A 21960-nucleotide genomic window follows, 5' to 3' on the forward strand; every position below is an offset into this window, starting at 1 on the left:
ACAGACACTTGTTTTTATTGTGTAATCACTGGCTAGTCGTGTTTATGTTTGTTGCATGTGCGTGCGCGTGCGTGTGTGTGTGATTTGGACTGTTTACGCCACTTTGGATTGTTTATGTCTTCCTGATTATTTGTAACTGATGTGAATATAAATAATGCGCTCAAACTGGATGCTTTATTGAGCTTGTGCGTGCATGCATCCATGTGTGTATATTTGATGCATGCCTGCCTGTTGGCTTCATTATTCCTAAAATTATATCTCCCCCCACCCCCTCTCTCTCCCTTATGCACACACATGCACACACTTGCATGTTATCTGATGCTCTTTGTGGCAGAGGTGGAGCAGACAGACAGTACAGTAACCCTTTGTCAGCATACATGTCTCTCTCTGTTCACTTTCTCTCCCTCGGCACATATACACACACAAGCCCACGTGCACACACCGATGTATACACAAATTGCATTGAGTGACTGATTGGATTTACAGCGTTCATTTCTGTGACATACAAATTGTTTGGCTGCTGCTGAACAAATGCCACCTGGAGGAGAGCCAGGCAGGTTGTGGTTGAGTCTGGCACATCTCATGTGTCAGGGCCATATTTATCCCTCACCGCTAAATGGAAACATGCCTCGACCTGCTAGCTAGACCTGCTACTGCCACAGAGACACACACACAAACACACATGCACAGGCAGGCACGCTAATACACACGGCCTGTTGCTGAGTAATTAGGTAGGTGAGGAAGATTAGTCCGAGTAATGGCTCAGTTTGAATAAATAAGACTTACATGTTGGCGCTGGACAAAGCCACTTGGAAACAATTCGACATCTCATAGCTCATGTATACAGAAAAGGAATATTACCAGTAGCAGTGCTTGGATAGCTTGACACTATCACAAATATTTGATCCACAGAAATTATTCTGTGGCTGCCTCTTGGAGAACCATCTCACTTATGCAAATAGATTGAGACAAAATTTTAGTATGAAAATGATCCCGTTATATGCCAAATTAAAATATGCGCTTCCAGTGGGAAATAGGTCAGTGTCACAGCTAACACTGAACCATCTGCCTGGAGTGTAGCAAAAAAAAAAAAAAAACTGCATGTGATGTACTGCACATGATAGCTCTGAGCCAGTTAAAAAAAAGCACCAACATAAACATACATTGAATAAATTCCAGCTGCAGTGATTATGCATTTCTCGCATGCAACAAAGGGTGACTTTAGCGGCTGCTAATACAAGCACTCTGGAAAGACATTGAAAACAGATACCAATCTGCTTTGGTGCTGCAAGAAAATGGTGTAATAAAACTACAATCATGGCATTGTTGATGGATTTCAAGAGGCAGTGTATTGGAGTGTGGTGAACTAAGCTCTGCAGAAACGGGTCAGCCAGTGAGTTTGTTCACAGTAAATCTAACAACTCTGATCTTAAACCAAGGCCACCAGGAAACCAAACAAGAGCAGCTAGACTCCAAGAGTAGCCTACATTATGCCAGACAATCAATAAATCAATGGGGCCGACTGTCAAGTAGATGCAGTAGATATAAGTGAAAGTTCCTTTTATCCCAGCATTAAATTATATCATCACATTAATATTTTAGTGATAGATTTATGAGGGGATCCCATTCTGAGAGTTTTAAATTCTTCATTGGGGTAATGGTAGGAAACCACAAGCTTTAAATATCAGAAAATGGTTAATAATTCATCATGTGCTTGGTTCATTCCTTTTATTAAATTTAACTAAATGTATGTCTTTCCACGGGAGCATGGCTGGACCACCCAGGCAGTGGGGGATGATGCACCTTTAATGGTCCATCCTTCACTCCTGGTCCCAGTAGGCAGGCAGTGTAAGATTAGAAGGCACAACTCTCACCCAGCTAACAGGGAAGCAGATCCCATTACTCCTGCAGCTAATGGGAATCCCTGATCGAGTTCGCTCCCCCTGTCTCTGTCTCTGTATTTTAGTTGGTGTGAGTGTCAAATATGTGTGTGTCTGTGGCTGCTGATCCTGCAAACCAATATTGATTTGAAAAACTTGTTTTTTCTTTTGTGTAGATGTTACAACTTTGAGTTTAATAACAACTTTTTAATAAATATATTTTTAGCGTTTTTGTTTAATAGAGTGCATGCACACTCATTAGTGTGTGATTGCAGGTGTACACACATGTGTCTAGGTTTGTGTGTGTGTGTGTGTGTGTGTGTGTGTGTGTGTGTGTGTGTGTGTGTGTGTGTGTGTGTGTGTGTGTCTATGTGTTTCACAAAGAGAGCAATGTGTTGCTGCCTGTAGGCATTTCATCTGGCCAAAGCTGAACAGAGCTGTTGGACTCATGTAGGTCATCGGGACTGCAGCTCCCTCTCTCTGCCTTCCCTCTGTCCTCTGTCTCTTTCTATCCTCTCTCTCTCTCTCTCTCTCTCTCTCTCTCTCTCTCTCTCTCTCTCTCTCTCTCTCTTAGGGAAAGTAGGACAGCTCAGATTTCTGAAGCTGCTGCTGTGAGGAGGCAGAAAAAAGAGGGAAGAAAGAGGAAGAAGCAGGAAAACAGAAAATGAGAAAACAAAAAGTAATAAATGGTAAATGCTAATTCATTACATGGAGCCATTTTATTAGGCTATTGTGTTGCTCCATTGCTCATCTGGCACGTATCACAGGAAGCACTTTATTTTATATTTAACTATTAATATGTTCATTCTTTTGGAAAGTTGGGAAGCCAACAAATGAATGTGTTACAGACAAAATGGGGAAAGTTTAATGAGGGAGAAACAGTTCATGGTTAAAAGCTGAGTCAGAGGACTCATTTAGTCATTTTGTTGCACAAGTGTCACTTCCGTGTGTGCGTGCGTGTGTTCCTTGGCTCCTCACTTGAATTGTCACAAAAATTAATAGAAAACTTGAGGAGGGTGGACATGCCACATTGATTTAAAGCAGGGATTTGTGTCAGTGGAAAGAGAGAGAGTGACAGGCAGAAGACACTGTGATCTCGCGTCTCCAGAAGAGAACTTCCTTTATTGAGGACAGTATGTACAGAGCTGTGGCACATACTGTGATTCCTCTGAATGGGGAATGATTGTTTGTAGTTGTGCCTGGTGATGCTAGTAATGCTCAACACAAGAAGCTGGGGATATTTTCCCTTAATGTTGTTGAACTGTTGTGTTAATTTATTATTGCTATTTATTCAAATAGCTTTACTATATAGTATATTGTACTATATACAATTCAGCCACAGAACTATTGTTACTTGTGTTTTTTATGCTGTTTGTAAGTTTTACCAACACGATTATAAGGAATGCAAGCTCTAATTAGATTTGTTGTAGATTGGTGTTTCCAATTTACAGACCAACTTGCATATGAGGGCACAGTGCAATAGATCTCTGCACAACCAGTGGACCACTTCCAGTGTATCGCCATAATCATGCCAGTGATGTCATCCTTTGTTTGCCCAATTACAATTCCCCTGCCCCCCTTCCTCATGCCCTCCTGCTGTAATTGGACAATGGCTCCAAATCAGGGATGGTCTGAAAGGACTGAGGACAAGGCTGTCCGGGGTTTACTGGCAATCAGCCCTGAGGGACAATTAAGCATCCGCTCCAACTTCACTCCTTTTGGAAAAATATTTGGCTGTGTGTGGGTTGTTTCTCAGCAGGTAGTTGCAGTAAATAGAGAAGAGATGAGAAGAGATGTCTCATGCATTGTCATAACCCTCTCTAAAAGGCTTTTAAGAGGTGTCTGGCCATATCCTGTACATGTTCAGATTTAGTTTGAGTAAAGACAGATGTTCTTTTTACTGCTAAAACTTTTTATAGAATTGAAATAAACTAAATTAAAACCCCCCCTTTCTACAGGGATATTTTGTTTCAAACTTTCTGAGAAGACAAATTTTGAAACATTTGATATGCGAAAGATATTATGGTTCACGGGTCACCAGAAGTATTGGACGGCCATATGAGCTGACAAAACGTCAACGGCTAAAAAATGCCTATTTTCCTGTTATGAGAGATGCATGGATAATAGTCGTGCATTAAATAGATTCATCACAGATAGATGTTATTTATGACTCATTCAATTATTTTTCCGAGCTAAATTTTTGCAACCTGACCTGTATTGCTAATTAAATCTGACCTGTCTCATCTCCAGAATCTTCTGACCTTCAACTTTCTGAGTGGGTGTTAAGACTCCATTGTTTATAGACAGAGCAGGCTCTGTGAGCTAACTATCCCAACATACACTGTATGGTCTGATGCATGGCTGCACAGTGGCAGAGATGGCAGCTTGCCACTGTCCTAGGTTTCTCTCAATACATCTCTCTCTATATGCTATCCCTCCCTCTCTCTTACCCCCTCCCTCCCTTCCTTCCGTCCTTCCTTTCTTCCTCCCTCCCTATTCCCGCTTTCACTATTCCCACTAAATCCCTCTCTGCCTTCTTTTGCTTCACTGAGCCCAGATAGGACTCTGTGTCTTGGGTCTTAATTTGATGCTGTAATTGGATGACAAGGGACAGTTCACCATCTCTTCCTCATGAGTCAGCAGAGTTTTCTTGGCTATTGCCTCCCGCTCCTGCTGACTATAGCCGCTGAGCGGGGATGGCCAATTGTCCGAGGCTCATTCAGGTTTTTGTTTCTCCATCTCATCATCCGGTCGTCATTTTCCAGGGGTGGCCCGGGCCACACACAGCACCACATTACAGTTGGAGGGGCTTTATAGAGGGCACTTGTTCATGGGAATATGGAGCTGGGGTGGGTCGTGTGAGCCAAATCAGCTTATAAATGGCTGCAGTTCTTTGTTATTGTTTCGTAAGACAGAGAAGGAGCAGATGTTGAGTGGAAGGGTTTGTCTTGGCAAGACTGATAACCTGCAAAAGCCAGCACCTTGTAATTTTCCATTTGGCCAACGAGAAAAGACCAGTGCAGTCAAACTGTGCAATGTGCTACTTAATACCTAGGGTTAGGGTTTACTCAGATAATGCATTTCTACAGTACATTACTTTACTTGTATATCTGTAGTGTACCACTGACTGTTTTAATTAGACATGACATAGTGCCTGTATAATAACTCAACAAGGTACAAGAGTTAAAAAAAGAACACTAACTATAACAAAACATCAGTCTCATTCTTTGTTATGGACTTATGTTAGAAAAAATATATAACTGAAACTAGTAAAAATTCTTCACCAGCTTTCTACCTTGTGTCTATTCAATATAATTTGTTAGCTTTAAATGCAAAAAAGTGCTGTCAGCCATTATCAGGGCTGGTGGATTTCATTTTAAAATTCCCTGATAACAAGGTCACAAACATGAGCTCACAACACAACTGTCAACAGTAAGTGAAGGGGAACCAGATATTGTGGCAATACTGGTACCAACAGGCTCAGCCAGTCAGATGCTGAGGGTACAGGCTGTTGAGGTTCGTTTAAAGGCTGGGGTTAAAGTTAGGATAGGCCATAATTGTTCACAGCCTGCAGGATCAACTCAGGGCAAGAAAGTCCCTGTGCGTGTTCACCGGAAAATTCCCTTGTTGCTTCAGCATTCCAGGAAGAGCAGACATGGGAGCTGGCATGAAGGATGAATTTACATGTCACATTTTTTATATAAAAAAAATAAGTATTTTTTGGAATAACTATGGGTTAGATTTTGTTTCATGATGCTGCTTTTTTGCGGTAGCTGTCCTCTCCAGCTGCGCCAGCTGTTACCCAGGTTAAATGCTGTATCTCAAGTGCTTTACAACATTGCCCACATGTAATGGATCCTAACTTGTGTGCAGGCTTGTATGCCTATGGCTAATAGTCTTTTAGAATCATAATCTGCCACAGTAACTCCTATCTGATGTAATGGCTTGTAATTTGTACGTAATACCGCTGGAACTATTTATAGAGCTGCAGCCAATTCCCAATGAGGATGGATGTGTGTGGATGGATGCGTGTGAGCTGCTGGGCGTGCACACACATGCTTGTGTACATATTTCAGTTTGCACAAAGCAGGTCCTCACGCAGTTTACTTTCTCTTTGTGTGTGTGTTTTTTTTATGCCTGTCGAGTTTCTGTCTAGCTGTGTCTGTGCAAGTCTGCCAAAGAGGATGGTTCTACAGTACGTGCACCAAGTGTAATATACACAAAATGTAAAATATGTATGTGCTTAGCAGTGTGTCTCAGGATGTGTACGCGTGACCAAGCACATCTGGTTGCCTGTGTGTCTGATTGTGTGAGTCTGTGTGTGTGTGTGTATGTGTGTGCGCCTGAAGCTCTCAGCCTCTCCCTGGGGGATTACATCACAGGGCAGTTATCAGACCTGAGTCATCAGAGAAGTTGAGAGGCCCTGCTCTGTTCCGCTCTTCCACTTAAATGAGGACACAGTCAAAAGCATTAGAAGATCAAAAAAAAACCTTCCTTCCTTCCTTCCTTCCTTCCTTCCTTCCTTCCTTCCTTCCTTCCTTCCTTCCTTCCTTCCTTCCTTCCTTCCTTCCTTCCTTCCTTCCTTCCTCCCTTCCTCCCTCACATTTGCCTGAATCCCTTTTTACCTGCGTGTCTATTCTTTGCCTCTAGGAAGAAGAAGACCAAAAAAGTAGAGTAGGTCAGTTGAAATGTGTCACTCCGCAGTCATCACTGTTGGTCTGCTTTCTCATTCCTTCCACTCCTGAGGCTAACGGTATTGTCAAGATGACCCTAACCCAAAAATAAAAAAAAATAATTCTCACATTTGATCATTTGATTTGTTGGCCCCTGTGATGGCGGCTTATGACAGACAACAAGGCGGGAGGATTGTGTTAGTTCAGGTCAGGCTCTGAAGTCACGCACACTCTCAGCTGATCTGTATCATCTGACCGTTAAAATCACCAGTCACAGTCAGAGACGTCGATGAGGTGGTCTCTGTCATGAGACGTGGAGATACTTTCCTGATGACTGATGAGCTCCTGCAGACGCTGGTTACTATTTTTAATGCCTCTTCCTACCAGCTATACCTTCTGCTTGTCCTGATAACTCCCTGTACTTCCCAAGCCTCCTGGCACTAGTTTGTCATCACCGTACTTTTGATGGCATCTCTTACCTTACAATCTGTGTCGACACCACCAGTCAACATGAGAGTTTATTGGGTCCTTGCTTTTGTCTAAACACAAATCTTATTTCTGGAGTATCGCTCCCATCTCTTAAACACTGTGGAAATTCAACACACTCTAGATCAAAAGGTTTGACGTCAGTGGACTGATTGACTGATGGACCAATGGCAGCGCTGTCTGTTAAAACCTGAGCGGCAGCATGTGTGATACGTGCTGCCTTCTTGGGGCTTTCCCCTCTGGCTGACTAACTGTGACGTATAGGCACGGGGGTGTGTCTTTGGTCGGTGTGAGTGCGGTGGCAGGAAGGGGGTGGGTGAGAGAGAGACAGCTGTGCAGCCTCTGATATGTAGCTAACAGTAGAAAGCATTCATACTACACATTTTGCCGCACTGTGTCACCACAGAGTCTCCCTCCCTCTCTCTCTCTCTCTCTCTGTGTTAGCTTCCCACTCCTTTTCCCTTAACTTATCACGTCCGTCTGTCTCCTGTTTCTCCTTATCCCACACTACACACACACATACACATGTGCCTATGTGCACGTGCAATAATACACACACTTCTCTCTGTCTCTCCCCTCCCCATGCCACAGCCTCCCCCTCCACCTCTCCCCAAAGTTTCCCACTATAGTAAATGAAGTTGTATCTCTTCGACCACTTTGACCACTGTTTCCTCCTTCCTTCTGTTGACCTGTGTTTATTCCCTGAATTAGACTTACACAACTCACGTACAAGCACACACACACACACACACACACATGTACACACAAAAAAGTAGACAAATAAAAGAAGTTACTTCAAGGATAGCATAGAGCTGTTCTCACCTCTCCCAGACGGGGTGTGTCAGGGCTTTTGACCGTGTGATGCCGTATTAAATATCTGAGTTAAAAGAAGGAGTTGGGGGTGGGGGTGGGGGTGGGGGGGTTGTGTGTGAGTGTGTGTGCGTGCAAAAGTCTTCAGTTTTTTTTTTGTTCTGTGTGGAGAAAGAATGTTGGCACAAAGCGAGCCACCAGGGGAGGAGGAGAAGGTCGTAGTGCTCAAGTGCTGCTCCAGGTTTGTTTCATTTCATTTGCTCTGTAATGAGTCTTGTTGCTGCTGTGAGAGGCAGAGAGATCTGACTGTGGAGTTCATAGTTAAGCCACAGGGAGGGAGGACAGGAGGTAGGACTAGAGGGAGAGGAAGAGAAGCAGAGAAAAACCTAGTTGCCAACAAGCCCTCACTTGAAGCCTTGGAAACAAGAAAAGTGACAAAGACAAACTTTTTTTTTTTTTTACTCCTTCCTTCATCTTTTTTCTTCCTATGTTCCTTCCTCCTCCTCACTGCCTCACACCCTTCTCAAATGAACCCCCTCGCTTGGAGCTCAGAAAAGAAACTGAAGCAGGGAGCTCGCAAGAGGTCGGTCTGAAAAAGTTGGCTGTGTCTGTCCATGACTGTGCGTCTGTGTGTCTGCTGGAGTGAGTGTGCCTCTCAGGGAGTGTATGTGCCTCTGTGTGTGTGTGTGTGTGTGTGTGTGTGTGTGTGCGCGCACGCCTGGGTCTGTGTGGGAATGATTACATCAGCCTGCTGCAGCCTTATGATTGGTTGGTGAGCGTGTGGTTTGATTCAGTGTGCCTCGGAGCCCGTGGCTGAGGCTGTAACCCTTTGTGAGGGGGAGAGACAGAGAGAGAGAGAGAGAGAGAGAGAGAGAGAGAGAGAAAGAGGGAGGGAGGGAAGGAAAGATAGTTGTCAGACTCAACCGGCACTGGAAGCACTATACTGTACCTGCTGCCATCCGATCGCTGTCTCTGTGGCTCTGTCCTGTGAGCTGTACAGACACCAGCTTTAGGTCACATAGACAGTTTTTTTTCTTTCTTTCTTCCTTTCTTTTTTTTTTTAGACTGAGCCAGCGGCCTAGATAGACTGGACGACTAGTCTCCAGGCTATGTGACAGGTAGCACCACCGCAACTGTCAACTGTTGCCATTCAAATTTGTATCTCTGTTTCTGGAGGAGACAAGGCGACACAACAGCAAGCTTTTCTGTCGTCAGTGACTGTGTGTGAGTGAGTGTGTGAGAGTGAGTGAGTGTGTGGGGAGCCAGGCTCAGTCCAAAAATGCCTTCGTGTTCCCCGGACTGCTGCCTATTGCGGGCCGTAGAGGTAAGACTGCTCTTTTTCAGTGTCTCTTATCTCTCCTTGTGGTCTTTCTCTGCCTCTGTTTGCCTCCTTCGCTTTTCACATTTTAAGTGCATTTCTCTTTGAAGTACTGCTATGTTTAACCAGAGGCGAGAAATGGGATGTGTAAATACCTCCGAGGCTGAAGACAACTTGTCTCTTCTCAAGATGTGAGCAGAGCAATAAAAACGACAGTCAAATACATCAGCAGCTTTGAATGATTGAGGTTCCCTTGTCTTCTTGTCTTGAGCATTTTGGACAGATAGAGCCGCCTCAGGCCTGGTTTGTGCAAACTGTGATGCTGTAAACTGCGTCTTTGCTCAGGAAGAGAACAGAATTTTCTTTGCCGTGATGTATTATGTGGGAAGCATGCATACATTACGTGTGTAGGCTTAGTAGGCTGGATTTCTGTGTAGGCTAACAAGTCTAGATTCCTCTGCAGGTTAAGTAGGCTGCTCTAGTTTCCTCTGTGGGCCATGAGCTGTGTGTCCTATGAATGTGACTGCATGGTTTCCTTGTGAAAAGCCAATGTGTAGACACTCAGTGGAAGTAGATTTACGGCTAATTATCACAATAGAGATGACAGTTATAATTTCTGGGCTATGGGGTGTATTGAACAAAGGGAACCTCACCTTCTGTTTAATACAGACTAGAGAAATGTCCGGTGGAGAATGTGTGTCTTCTACGCAGATAAGATCTCAGACAGGGGTTTCATCTGTTCATCACCTGACATGTTATTGCATTATACATTATATAAACCTCATACCGTTGCCTATGCATACAGCGCATAAGTATTACCACAGAATATGTGAGAATGTGTTTGAGTCCATATTATTAATGTGAACAAAATGAAAACAGGAGTTATTCATGAGCTGGAAAAATATGTAATGAATTATTCAACAAAATTCATTCTGAGATTCGATATCTCTATTACTGGCCAAAGTTCAACATATTAAAAAATGAAGTTGAGCTATGCGCATATTCACTGGTCATGTCTTATTATCGGATACTTGCATATATTCTCTCGATAAGCTATTATTGGAAACGTCATCCTTACTTCCCCCTAAGATACAACATATACACTTGTGCCTTAGACAGTCCTGCTTTGTGTTAACAAGAGCAAACACTTGTTATACACTGCGGCATATTTGCTATCGTATTACGCTAACAAGTTGCTTTAAGAAATGCTTGTCTGTGATTTCTAACACCACAATTACTACATAGTCTTGAATGTGTGTTCTTTTGAATTGTTTGCCATAATTACAAGGCTATATAGTATATGCTATAGTGTAAAGGGAACAATTGATAACTGCCATTCTAGTGTTTTAAGAAAATTGCTGGTTTCACTCGCATATTGCGCATAGTTTGGTAGTTACAGTTTGTGTTAAATAACTTTATCACAACTTAGTATACCATAAAAACGAATAGTCAAAACCCATATGTCATTTTGATGCATTCAACGAGGAAATATGTTTCTGTATATATGTATGTGTTCTGTTTTTTTTTTATCATGAGGACTTCTTTATAGTTATGATGCCTCTGCCATTTCTCTGTCATGTTTTTTTTTTTAGTTTACCAGACTATCTTACAATAATCTCTGTTTTCTCTGCACAGATTGTGAAGATCTTCAGTGAAGACGGCATGGGCAAAGTGGTGGAGATCCCAGCCGACATGACAGCCAGGGACCTGTGCCAGCTCCTGGTTTATAAAAGCCATTGTGTGGATGACAACAGTTGGGCACTTGTTGAACACCACCCGCTGCTAGGGCTAGGTAAGGGGCAGAACCCTGCAGACCTGAAACACTGCACACACCCACCCACACAAAAGCACAAATCAACACACATGAGCAGACTCACTTGCCCGCACAGACACCCATGGACGTTTTGGGTCAGCTAAGAAATGCAAGGCGATCACTGACATACACAGCTGTAGTCCCATGTATGCTTGCATGCCCGCCTGTATACTTGAGGCAGAAGGTTCAGGCGCATGTTCTCACGCAGGCATGTATTCAAGCATGAGTGCATGCACATACTGCACAGATCAGAGCCATCATGTCCAGTGATCTAATGAATCTCAACACAGTGGTGGAGCAAAAGGTTGCTGTAACAGAGTGCAGTACTGCGCAGGAGAGGAAGGATAGTGCCACCGAGGCAGACGCTGAGCACACACGCGCTGTTATGCAGGTTAAACGCATTGATCGGCTTGTTTGCATACAGAAAGTGATGGGAATAAATAATGCATATCACATGAGGTCAGAGTTTCTTTAGTATTGACAGACCAATGATTGGTGAAGAGACAGTTGAAAGCGGAGAGCAAAGGAATGTTTTAGCAGTTGTTTTAGAGGTGGAATAGTTGGTGCTACGCGACATATTTAAGTGTGTAAACTCATGAATAATCCTAAACTTTGTCATCATGAAGGCTGGTGCTAATTGTATTAATGAGTGAGAGACAATGTGTGTTAGAGCTCACTTATTCCGAGTAAACAGGAGCCTTACTGTAAGTGGAGACAGCCTCTCCCAGGGGCCCTTATTAACTCCTACCAACACTTTTGCACCTCTGTGGGAACTAGCAGATATTGTCCTTGGTGCAATCTCATAGATTAAACAAACACAGCAATTGATAACATTCTCCGCCAGCAGTATACATCTTCAGACTTTTTTTGAGCATAACTGAGTAATTTAATTTGGTGTTGGTGGTTTAGATAAAATTTCATCGTCCATGCAGAGGATATTTTGAACTCTGGCCGACTCGTATAGGGTCACAAGATTGCTTGGATTCAGGTCTTGGTCTAATATCATCCTGGATATGGACACAGATCCAGTGTAGTTCCACCCCAGATGACTCTGAGTACTGAGTGACCTGTGAAGGAAAATTGCTATGCAGAAGATTATATTATGATGTAATTTTTTTCTCCCCAGTTGTTACTGAAGGGGAATTACATGAAGGGCTCACAGTGGAAGCCAGCAGATAAGAAGCTAAGGGAATAGAAGGTGATAACTGAAGGTTATGGATTAGGAGATGAAGCGATGAAACTGATGAACACTGTAACAAAACCTTTGCCGACTTGTGCTCCTCTCATTATCAGAGTTGGAGTAATGCTATTGATCCAGTGCTATAAACGACATGGCAAAGAGGTGATGATTGATGAAGACTTTAAAGCGATATCTTTGATGTTAGAGGTTCTTTTGTTCATGAGCGGCAAAACCACTGACACCACTCTCCTGTAAATAGAAGCTCTTATTGCAGCAGACGGAGACCTCTGGACTGATGTAGCCTAGTTTGAAAAGGTTTGAACGATGATGGCTGGATCCTCTCAGAAATGTGGGATAGTATAGTGGCAGAGCATTTAACTTTATGTTTAATGGTGTGCAGTAGTTAGACAGCAAGTCCTTTATAGATTTATGAGCATTTGAAAAGTATATTTAGCAGTAGAGCCCACTGAGCGCTGGCACTTTTGCATTTCATTTGTATTTCATGTTACATCTATGAACTTTTAATGCTGTATCATAATGACTCAAGGAAAGAGTCTAAAATTATGAGAACAATGGTGAGAAACTAGTGCGTCATCTAGAGTTTTAACCTGTTGCCACATTGAGAAGAAGGGAGAGCTTTGCCTTTGTGTCAGGGTGATTTTGTGTTAGACTTGGCACCATAACAGTAAGTTTGGAAAGGCTGTGGTCAGCTGAACGTTAGAAAACCTAACCTCCCCCTGAGGAGAGGGCGATTATAAAGCACTTATGGAAGACAAGTTGAGCCTGCGCTCTGTGCTCATGTCTGTACAGTTTAACAGATGTGGGAGAGAAGGGGGTGCAGTTTTATATAGAGCAGAGAGCCTGGTAGTGAAATGGAGAGAGAGGAAGAGAGAGGGAGGGATGGTGAAAAACATACAGTATGTAAAAAAACAAAACAAACTGCCATTTCAACTGACAGCCTGTGTCAATATGTTTCTGTTTGCGCCTAAAATGTACAGTTAGATCCACACACAGGCTGTTATACTGTCATGTGAGGAAACCTTTGTATTTGTAATATATTGCATTATTCAAAGTACACGTCCCAAAGCTCTAACCCAATATTTCACCATCCATCATGATTTCATTACATTTCTCATCAGCGCTGCCAACACAATGCTGTCACATATAGTTAGATTGGCTGGTTGTGAATGGCATCATCTCTGACTGTGGCTCTTTTTCTTCTCGTCAGGCGCACCTGTACTGTATTCTTTTCAGGTCTGGAATAAGCACTTATCCTACTTCATGCTTAGAGGTTTGAGTAAATGAGATGTGATGAAGCTGCAGCGTGCTGATTGTTGAAATTGAAGGGTTATGCTTTTGCTACTGCAGAGTGTGCATTTGCAGAGGTGTGCGTCTGTGAATTTGTGTCTGAACGTTTAACAAAAGAAAAGGAGGAATATTTTAGGTTGAATTCCTTATAGTGCTATTGTCTAATCTACTGTATATCGTGCATTCTATATTATTATATTTTTATTACAGCAGTGCCAGTTTAGGTATCTTTGGCAGTGATTTGTTTGGTTGTCTGATTACTGGGTCTTTGCTGTAGTTGTCAAGTGCGTCTTGTTGCGCTTTTGGTCATTGATTGTAATTGTGTTTGAATTATGTTTCTCTTAAGTTTAACAAAGTTTCACTGGAAACCCAGAAATGTTTGAGAGAGAAATTTGTTTAGTCATCTCCCAGTATTAGATGAGACATCACATGGGATTCCTGCTCAAGTGTGTACGTGCCTACGTGCATGCGCACAAACGGCAAGTCTGCACTGCACATGGATGTGCCGTTATACTTAATGTGTGCACATGTGGCTGGGTGGTAGACAGGAATAGCATTTTCAGAGAGACAGGAACAATAGTGCGTTTGAACAGAGAGGCCTATTCCCGTACATTTCTGCCCACTCTTGGTGCGCTGTTGAAAGGGATGAAATGGTCCTTTTGAGATAAGTGACATTGACCCTTAGTTGTCAGCGCGAAAAGGTTAACAACTCTGGGACAGTGAAGCAGTGTTACCAGGGTGAGTCACTGTCACGAACATGAGTGACTCATCAGACAGACGACGGGATAAAACGCAGAGAAAAAGAGGAGTCGTGACAGTGTTAAAGAGATTGTGGCAGAGGGGATAAAGAGGGAGAACGGGAGGACACGTGAAATGAGATAATGATGTGAGATTGAGTTGTGCAGCCAGCACAGAATCTCTTCATTTTCACATCAAAAAGAGGTTTCAGACCAAACTGGTGTTGAAAAAGTTAGTTATGTTAGAAAATGTAATTAAATCTTCTGGGGGAAAGAAGGGTTGTCTTTTATCAAAGACAGCACAGAGGAGACTTGTGAGCCCTGTTGGAGTTGACTCATGAGTCACGTCCGGTTTCAGCATCGCAGGCAGTTTGACCACATTATTCAGGAACACAAGTTGAGTTGAATCATATCCTCTTGTATTTACATTAAACGGGAAAAGGCATTTGTCTGATGGCTGGTCACAGCTGGTTTGATGAGCACAAACCGTTGAACCCAGACTGCAATTTTAAAGCTCACCACTCAGGTCAAGTGAAATCTATTCACCACTTTTCATGTTGAATTCAGTGCTGCTTTAAACCATTTACCAAAACTTATTAGAAAATTCTTGAATCGGTTACTCATATTTTCCAAAGTACCTGTAGAGGTGGATAAGCTGTACTCTCTTTCAGTTTCATTTTCAAGTTCCTCTTAAACGTTCAGTCCCTGGTTTACAAGAAGTGATGATAACACATCTTTCCCTTAAATGATGGTATCAGCACTGCTCATTACAGACTTCCGGAGAACTTGTGAAACGATGTGACTCAGATGTTCATGTCATTGTTCACATAGAGCATCGTATGAAAAAAGAGTTTAACACTTAAATGAGCAAATACTGAAATTATAAACAGTTCAAATAATTAATAATAAAAGCTTCTATCATCTTCTCATCCTTCTCTCTTCCTGTCTCACCTCAGAGCGCTGTCTAGAAGACCATGAGCTGGTGGTCCAGGTCCAAGCCTCAATGAACAGCGACAGCAGATTCCTCTTCAGGAAAAACTATGCCAAATATGAATTCTTCAGAAACCCCCTGGTATTTGCTCTTTCTCAGATATTTCTTATCATGACGTCCTCTTGTTGAAATATGTTAAACCTGTAAAAGAAACACCCCTGGGGCCAAAGCTCCTTCACAGTTTTGTGATTTTTATTACATCTTTTGTACATTTTTGATAATTTGAACTGAAAATACAATTAGTAAAAGTATAGTTCATATTAAGTCACACTCTTTCCAATATATAGAGTTCTCAGTCAAGTGTTGTAATAGTATTTATTTAGTCTTAAGAGTTCCACATTGCTTCAGAGATGAAATGAAAGGCGTGTTCTCTTCATATCCTTGTGAAATATTATGACAGCTGACTGTAGTAATGAGATTTGCGTGACGTTTCTTTTTCTGTCACAAAGCCTTACCCTGTAATTACTGTCACAGTGGTTGATATTCTCTGTCTGTCTGTCTGTCTGCCTCCGTCTCTCCCCACCTTCCTCTTCCACTAGACGTTTTTCCCCGAGCACATGGTTGCATGGTGCCAGGAAACCAATCACACGATTCCACCATCTCAGCTCCTTCAGGTACGTATAGCACACACGCACAAGCACACGCACGCACACACACACACACACACACACTTTTGTCTCAAATTGTCTCCCATCTCCCTGACACGCACACAGCTTAGTTTACCACAGAGTCAGCACCCGCGACATACTGCACAATCAAGCAGACATACCTCACCTCTGACCCTTAGACAGTGTGTCTCGTCAGAGCCTGCAGTAATAACTACTGTTGATCCCCCTGTTGACACATGACTGTCTCGGCACACGCACCGTAGGTCCGACACTTGTGATGGATGGCATTAGGCAGTCAGAAATAGAACATAAAGTTCCTCACCTGCCTACTGTGTGTTTACAGAGTGCAAACTCACACACGTATGTCACGTTACTTATCTGCCTTGCAGGCTGCTCACAGGCCATCCAGTGACTTCTTCTCAAAACATATGAAGAAATTAGTCCAGGAGCAGACCAGACAAAAAGATTCCTGGGACTTTGAAGAGCTTTGCTCTTAATGGATGGGGGGGTTTACATGCAGTCTGGCTCTCTCCTGTGTCATGTAATGGAGCTGTCAGAGACAGAACCACAAGTGGAATCCATCTCTTCATCCTTGCCACTCACAGAAAGCTTTTAACGCCCTCGCTGATCGTATAGAAGTTTCTCTCCGTTATGCTCTACATAGTGGAGTCAATAAATGAATGGGGACGGGGGGAGCCAGAGTTGTGTCAGGAATCCCCAGTGTTTGACGTATTCTAAACACAGGATCTTTGCACTCAATTAAAATGCTCTCCAAACCAAGAATATTGGTTTGGAGAGCATTTGGGTTATTTTATAACCCAAGCTTGAGCAGGTGTTGGCAACGTTCACTATTATGCAAGGACCATATGTCATCATGGAACGGTAAAGTGCAGTACCTCAGAATGAGAGCTGATTGAATGAATGTAGCATGTGAGCGTTGCGCTCCACAAATGTTGGAAAATGCTCATGCGTGAGGCCCATTGTAAGCTGTTTCCAAAACAGTGGGAAACATGTGCTTTAAATATTGAGTAGTCCTCTGGAACAGTTTACCTTCTACCCGCAAGCCACAGATTCCAGTTCAGCTCTAATAACTTAACCTGCCACTTCATTGTGTGATATTTTTGTGCAACATGAAAACCGCAAATTCCAAATACTAGGCAGACAGTTGAGGCTTTAAGGGTTCCCAGTAGGAATGTACTGTAGGTTGATTCAGTAGTTCTTTATTTGTCTTGGCAGGCACATTGCATAACAAATATCTTCAGAATTTAATTACAGGCCCGGCTCAAAAATAAATAAATAGTGTACGTACTGTGCGTACTCATGTAAATGTATGTACACATGACAGTCAGTGTCACGATCCTGTCAGTCCTTTGAACCCTTTGATTTTTCAGACAGTAGCATGTCTGGCCTCACTGTGGTCGCTACCGTGGCGTGTAAGAATCTGAGCTGCCGCCCATCTCAGTCATCAGCTGTCTGTTAGGAAGCCCAATCACACTGTTCTTTTGCAAAACGCAGTTGTCGGTGACAGGAAGCTTACGGGCTTAAGATGTGATCCAGCATCGCCTGCTGAGGCAGGGACTCCTTGACAGGGAACATTTTAGAGCGAATGAAGACAAAGTGCTGTGTGCTGATCCCTTGCTTCCTATCTGTCTCTTTCAGAACTTCCTAGCAACCAGTAGCTGCCCAGAGATCCAGGGGTATCTGTATGTGAAGGAGGTGGGCAGGAAGTCATGGAAGAAAGTTTACATGTTCCTGCGGCGTTCAGGACTCTACTGTTCTACAAAAGGAACCTCTAAGGTAACAGCAAGTCAGTCCAAGTCAGTCATCTTCAAGTGAACGAACATCTTTTTTATGTGTTACGTTTGATTTTACTTTGTAATTACATTATTTTATCATTGGAGAATTGATATGGATACTGTATAATATGTTTATAGTAATAATAACATAGTAAATATTCCAGATTGAATGTAATTACCTTCAAAGAAGCTGCCTGTTATTGATGGTGGTCTCTCTGCATGCGTCTCTGTCTTCCAGTCTACCTGCAGGCTCTGTCTCTCTGTGATGTTCTGACTTATTAATTATGTCTGTCTCCAGGAACCCAGACATCTACAGTTACTAGCAGACCTAGAAGACAGCAACATCTTCACTGTCATCACAGGCAAAAAGCAGCACGGAGCACCCACAGACTACGGGTTCTGCATCAAGGTGAGTCTCAGTTCAAAGAGATGAAGAAGTGAGATGAAGCTGATTTCTGATGGAACGTTATGAGCTGAGTAATGATCGGCATCCTGTGCAGCTCCCGGTCTCCTGAGAAGGGCGTCGGCATGCAGCTGTACTAAATATATGAGTGCAGAGGCTCTAGTTTACTGCTGTATTTACACAGTGTCTGAATAATAAGAAGTGTTTTTTTTTTACCTTATATTTATGTGTTATACAACTGTACATACATATAGAGGGTAAACATTTTGAGCATTTTTCCCTCGTTATCTTTATTAGTTTAATTAAATAAATGGTCATGGTGAAAAATTACACAACATACAGTAATGTAATAAGTTGTTTGTCATCTCTGTATTATCTCTATTAGCCTAATAAATGCCGAGGGGAGTTGAAGGAGCTGAGGATTCTGTGTGCTGAGGAAGAGCAGGGCAGGACCTGTTGGATGACTGCCTTCCGACTCTTTAAGGTAAAACCATGAGAGTGTCTAGAATATACAACAAAGTTTCTTTCAGAACACACAGCCTTATACACAGTAGCACAAGTACTGCAACTTTTGGCTGGAAAAATCAATAGTTTCCCGACAGAAATTTAAAGCTGAGATCAGAAATGGGGAGGATGAGTCCACATCTGATAGACTGTCTGTAAATGTTGTTTACAATACGCTCATTAAGGATTTTGAGAATGTTTGTTGACCAGAGTGTTTTATTTCTTTTCTTTACAGTACGGGATTATATTGTACCAGAATTACAAGATTCCCCAACAAAGAAAAACCTTAATTTCACACTTCTCTGCACCTGTGGTAAGTTTTTTCTTACAGCGTTGCTTTGAAACACTCCCACATCTTCTAACAAACTAGTCTGACAAGTTTAGGAAAATATAATTTGCCTAAAAGCTTACCTGTGCCCACCCTACTTTTTATTGCACTGCCTTTGCATGCATCTGTACATTCCTCCGCCCTAGCTCTCCTGCTTCCCTGTTCGCATATACTGTACTGTATGCCTCAGTATCCACATTTTGACTGTCGTGCATCTCTGTCTCCCTCTAGCGGAGTGTCTCAGAAAACTCCCTTGTGGCAATGGACTTCTCAGGGAGGATAGGCAGGGTGATTGACAACCCTGTGGAAGCTCAGAGTGCTGCCATGGAGGAGGGACATGCGTGGAGGGTGAGGCGCAACCTCAGTTTTCTTTTGTTTGATCTCCGTCGACAGCGCTAGGAGCAGAGCTCAAAAGATCGCTACAGATGGCACTCTTTATTTTGCTTAAATATTCACTGAGCACATTTCCCTTTGGTTGATTGTTCAGTTAATTTGAGCTAACAAATGTGCGAATTAATTAATGTCATGAATATTGACTGTATTAAACCCATCCACAATAATTCAGTGAGTAGAATTGATACAGTGTGTAGATAGTTACCAACGGTAGAAAAAGCAAAATATCAACGTTGGTCTTATTTATAAGTTGAGATAATAACTGTACAATAAATTAAAATGATCACCATGTACTTTTTATATTAAAACTGAGACTTTTTCTTTCCTATTAGGAAAAATTTCAGCACCATGTATTGAGAAACACTACAATTGAAATATCCAATCAAAGTTGTCTTATACTGTACCGGATCAGGAAATAATCCCTGTTGTGTTGTCTGTGTGTGGCATCTCTCTCAGAAGAGGAGTCAACGAATGAACATATTAGGCTCCCACAGTCCTCTACACCACTCCTCACTCAGCTCAGGTAAATACAAAGACACGTAGCATTGGTTGTTTATTATAATGATTAATTAATATGACACATATTTAAATGTACTTTAATGTCACTCTGCAGTTATCCACATAGCTCAGCTGTGGTTCCATGGTAGGATATCCAGAGAAGAGTCCCATCGCATAATCCACCAGCAGGGACAAGTAGATGGGTAAGTGAGCTAGTTCAGTTTTACTGTACATGTGGCTTTCATCTTTACTGAACACAAACAGCAACAGTATAAACATTATGTTAAATAGTTATGAATATGTGTCACACACTGTTCTCCTCTCTTGTTTCACAGGTTGTTTCTGCTGAGAGTCAGTCAGAGCAACCCCAAGGCGTTTGTGCTCACATTGTGCCATCACCAGAAAATCAAACATTTCCAGATACTACCGGTATGTATTTTGTGGTGTCATTTTTAGAAAAAAGTGTCTGTTTTACTTTTTATTCAAGACAATTTTCGTATTTTTGCATCAGAGGGGAAAAAATAAAAGGGAATGTGTGAATTTAAATAATAAAGGCTGCTGGATCAGGAGGATTTAAAAAACATTTGGGATTTGTTTCCCCCCCAAAAAAGAAGCCCAAACCATAAAAACATAGTTTGAGTAGTCTCTTTTTCACCTTGTTCTTTCTTTTCTCTTTCCATTTGGGGTCTTCCTGCTCTCTTTCACCCTGACCCCTTGATGCTGCCAGTGTGAAGAGGACGGCCAAATCTTCTTCAGCCTTGACGATGGCGCCACCAAATTCACTGACCTGATTCAGCTGGTGGAGTTCTACCAGCTCAACAGAGGAGTGCTGCCTTGTAAACTCAAACACCCATGCACCGTCGTGGCCTTATGACATCTTCGGATCATCTGACCCCATGACCCCATCACTTGACCTGACTCTGCCTAAAACAAACAAAAACAAAAGGAATTTTCCTACCGGGTGGTTCTTTTGTTTTTGTCTTTATAAGAAGCTGGTGAATTTGACTGATGTTTCAGTGTTGTTGTTTTACAGTACATTGTCACGTCCGCCAGAGACTGCTGACTCGTTGGATTTCTTTTACATTGCATGGATGTTTGAGGAGTCGGATGCACAACTTCGCTCTCGAGGTTCTTCCGTCAAGAAGAGAGAAGTGAAAGGAAAAAGAACACTGCCATTTGTGTCAATACTGTTGCAAAATCTTCCACAATCTTGCTACCCACAGTCATCAATAAGCTTGGACCCAAAATCCTTCAAGGTTTGATCTCACGTTTTTAGTGTAGACTGTATTTCCCTTCAACTGGACAATCAGCAGGACAACTTGAGCTTTTATTTGGACCACTTTGCTCTCTGAGAACTGAACGTCGTCTTGTCCTCACTTTTCACTACGCATCCTCAAAGAATAAACTGTAGCTGGAGAGCTGATTGTTTTGCACTCAACGAAATGGGAGTGGCCTTTGACAGTGCATGACCTCTCCGCTTTTTGCATTACTTAACTGTGAGATGGTGCCACTGCCCTCTAGTGTCATAGGCATGCAAGGACATGTCCACATTCAACAAGGATGAGATTTGGAGGCACCAGGAAGAGTGTTGCTGTCAAGTCCTTTGGAGAATCGGTGACGACAGAAGCTTGTCAAGTCAAGCTAACCTGGAGAGAAAAGCTAAGGAAAACTCTGGAACTATTGGAACAAAGTATTTCTTCAATCATTTGCTAATTTCTGACAGCATACAGGGTTTCCTTTCTTATTGATACATTCATCGCAGTCATGTATTGTTATCAATATTCTCTTAAATAATGTTGTTTAAAGTCCATTGTTTTGAATTCTGGATACTTGCAACTCTGCATTATTTACCTAAGCTATAGTAGGGCCTTTCTGTACTTGTTATTTTATTGCACACTTCACTTCCCTAAAGTATTTCCCAGGCAACTTCCACAAAAGTGAAGAAGCATGAAACAAATCACGGTGTCATTCAGGGTAAAACAACAAATAATGAAGCTAGAACAATTGAAACCAGGTAGATAGTTTTGCAGGTGCAGCCATATGCAGTCAATCCATTTTCTGCCACTGCAGGCAATGCAAACATAAAGCTTCATGTTGCATAAGATATAGTGGGACAATGGAAAGCATCTGTTTTGTTTTTTTTGTTGTTTTTTTTTTGGGGGGGGGTTTGTCTGATCGTCCTCACCACAGCACAGGGGGAGGATAACCACTAGCATCTCCTTCAGGAGTTTTAC

The 21960-nt window shown here is 42.4% G+C and overlaps 1 protein-coding gene across 6 annotated transcripts in view; it reads left to right on the forward strand.

Annotated features, from left to right (window-relative positions):
• The window catches only part of grb10b (growth factor receptor-bound protein 10b), a 57725-nt gene extending 36858 nt beyond the window's left edge, over nucleotides 1-20867 (forward strand). For 4 of the 6 annotated variants that reach the window (XM_085802544.1, XM_085802545.1, XM_085802541.1 and 1 more), the window contains 12 exons: nucleotides 10803-10959; nucleotides 15162-15277; nucleotides 15736-15810; nucleotides 17464-17601; nucleotides 17899-18009; nucleotides 18389-18487; nucleotides 18743-18820; nucleotides 19067-19183; nucleotides 19685-19751; nucleotides 19842-19929; nucleotides 20062-20155; nucleotides 20454-20867. In XM_085802544.1, the coding sequence (XP_085658670.1) occupies nucleotides 10803-10959; nucleotides 15162-15277; nucleotides 15736-15810; nucleotides 17464-17601; nucleotides 17899-18009; nucleotides 18389-18487; nucleotides 18743-18820; nucleotides 19067-19183; nucleotides 19685-19751; nucleotides 19842-19929; nucleotides 20062-20155; nucleotides 20454-20600 (1287 nt within the window). In that variant the 3' untranslated portion in view covers nucleotides 20601-20867. The remainder of the gene's footprint in view (nucleotides 1-10802; nucleotides 10960-15161; nucleotides 15278-15735; nucleotides 15811-17463; nucleotides 17602-17898; nucleotides 18010-18388; nucleotides 18488-18742; nucleotides 18821-19066; nucleotides 19184-19684; nucleotides 19752-19841; nucleotides 19930-20061; nucleotides 20156-20453) is intronic. The other 2 variants (XM_085802546.1, XM_085802543.1) reach the window with 1 other exon arrangement.
• The last annotated feature ends 1093 nt before the right edge of the window (nucleotides 20868-21960 follow it).

This window comes from Trachurus japonicus, chromosome 16 (genome assembly GCF_045865225.1).
Source record: "Trachurus japonicus isolate A0001 chromosome 16, Traja_1.0".
Taxonomy (NCBI): Eukaryota; Metazoa; Chordata; class Actinopteri; order Carangiformes; family Carangidae; genus Trachurus; species Trachurus japonicus.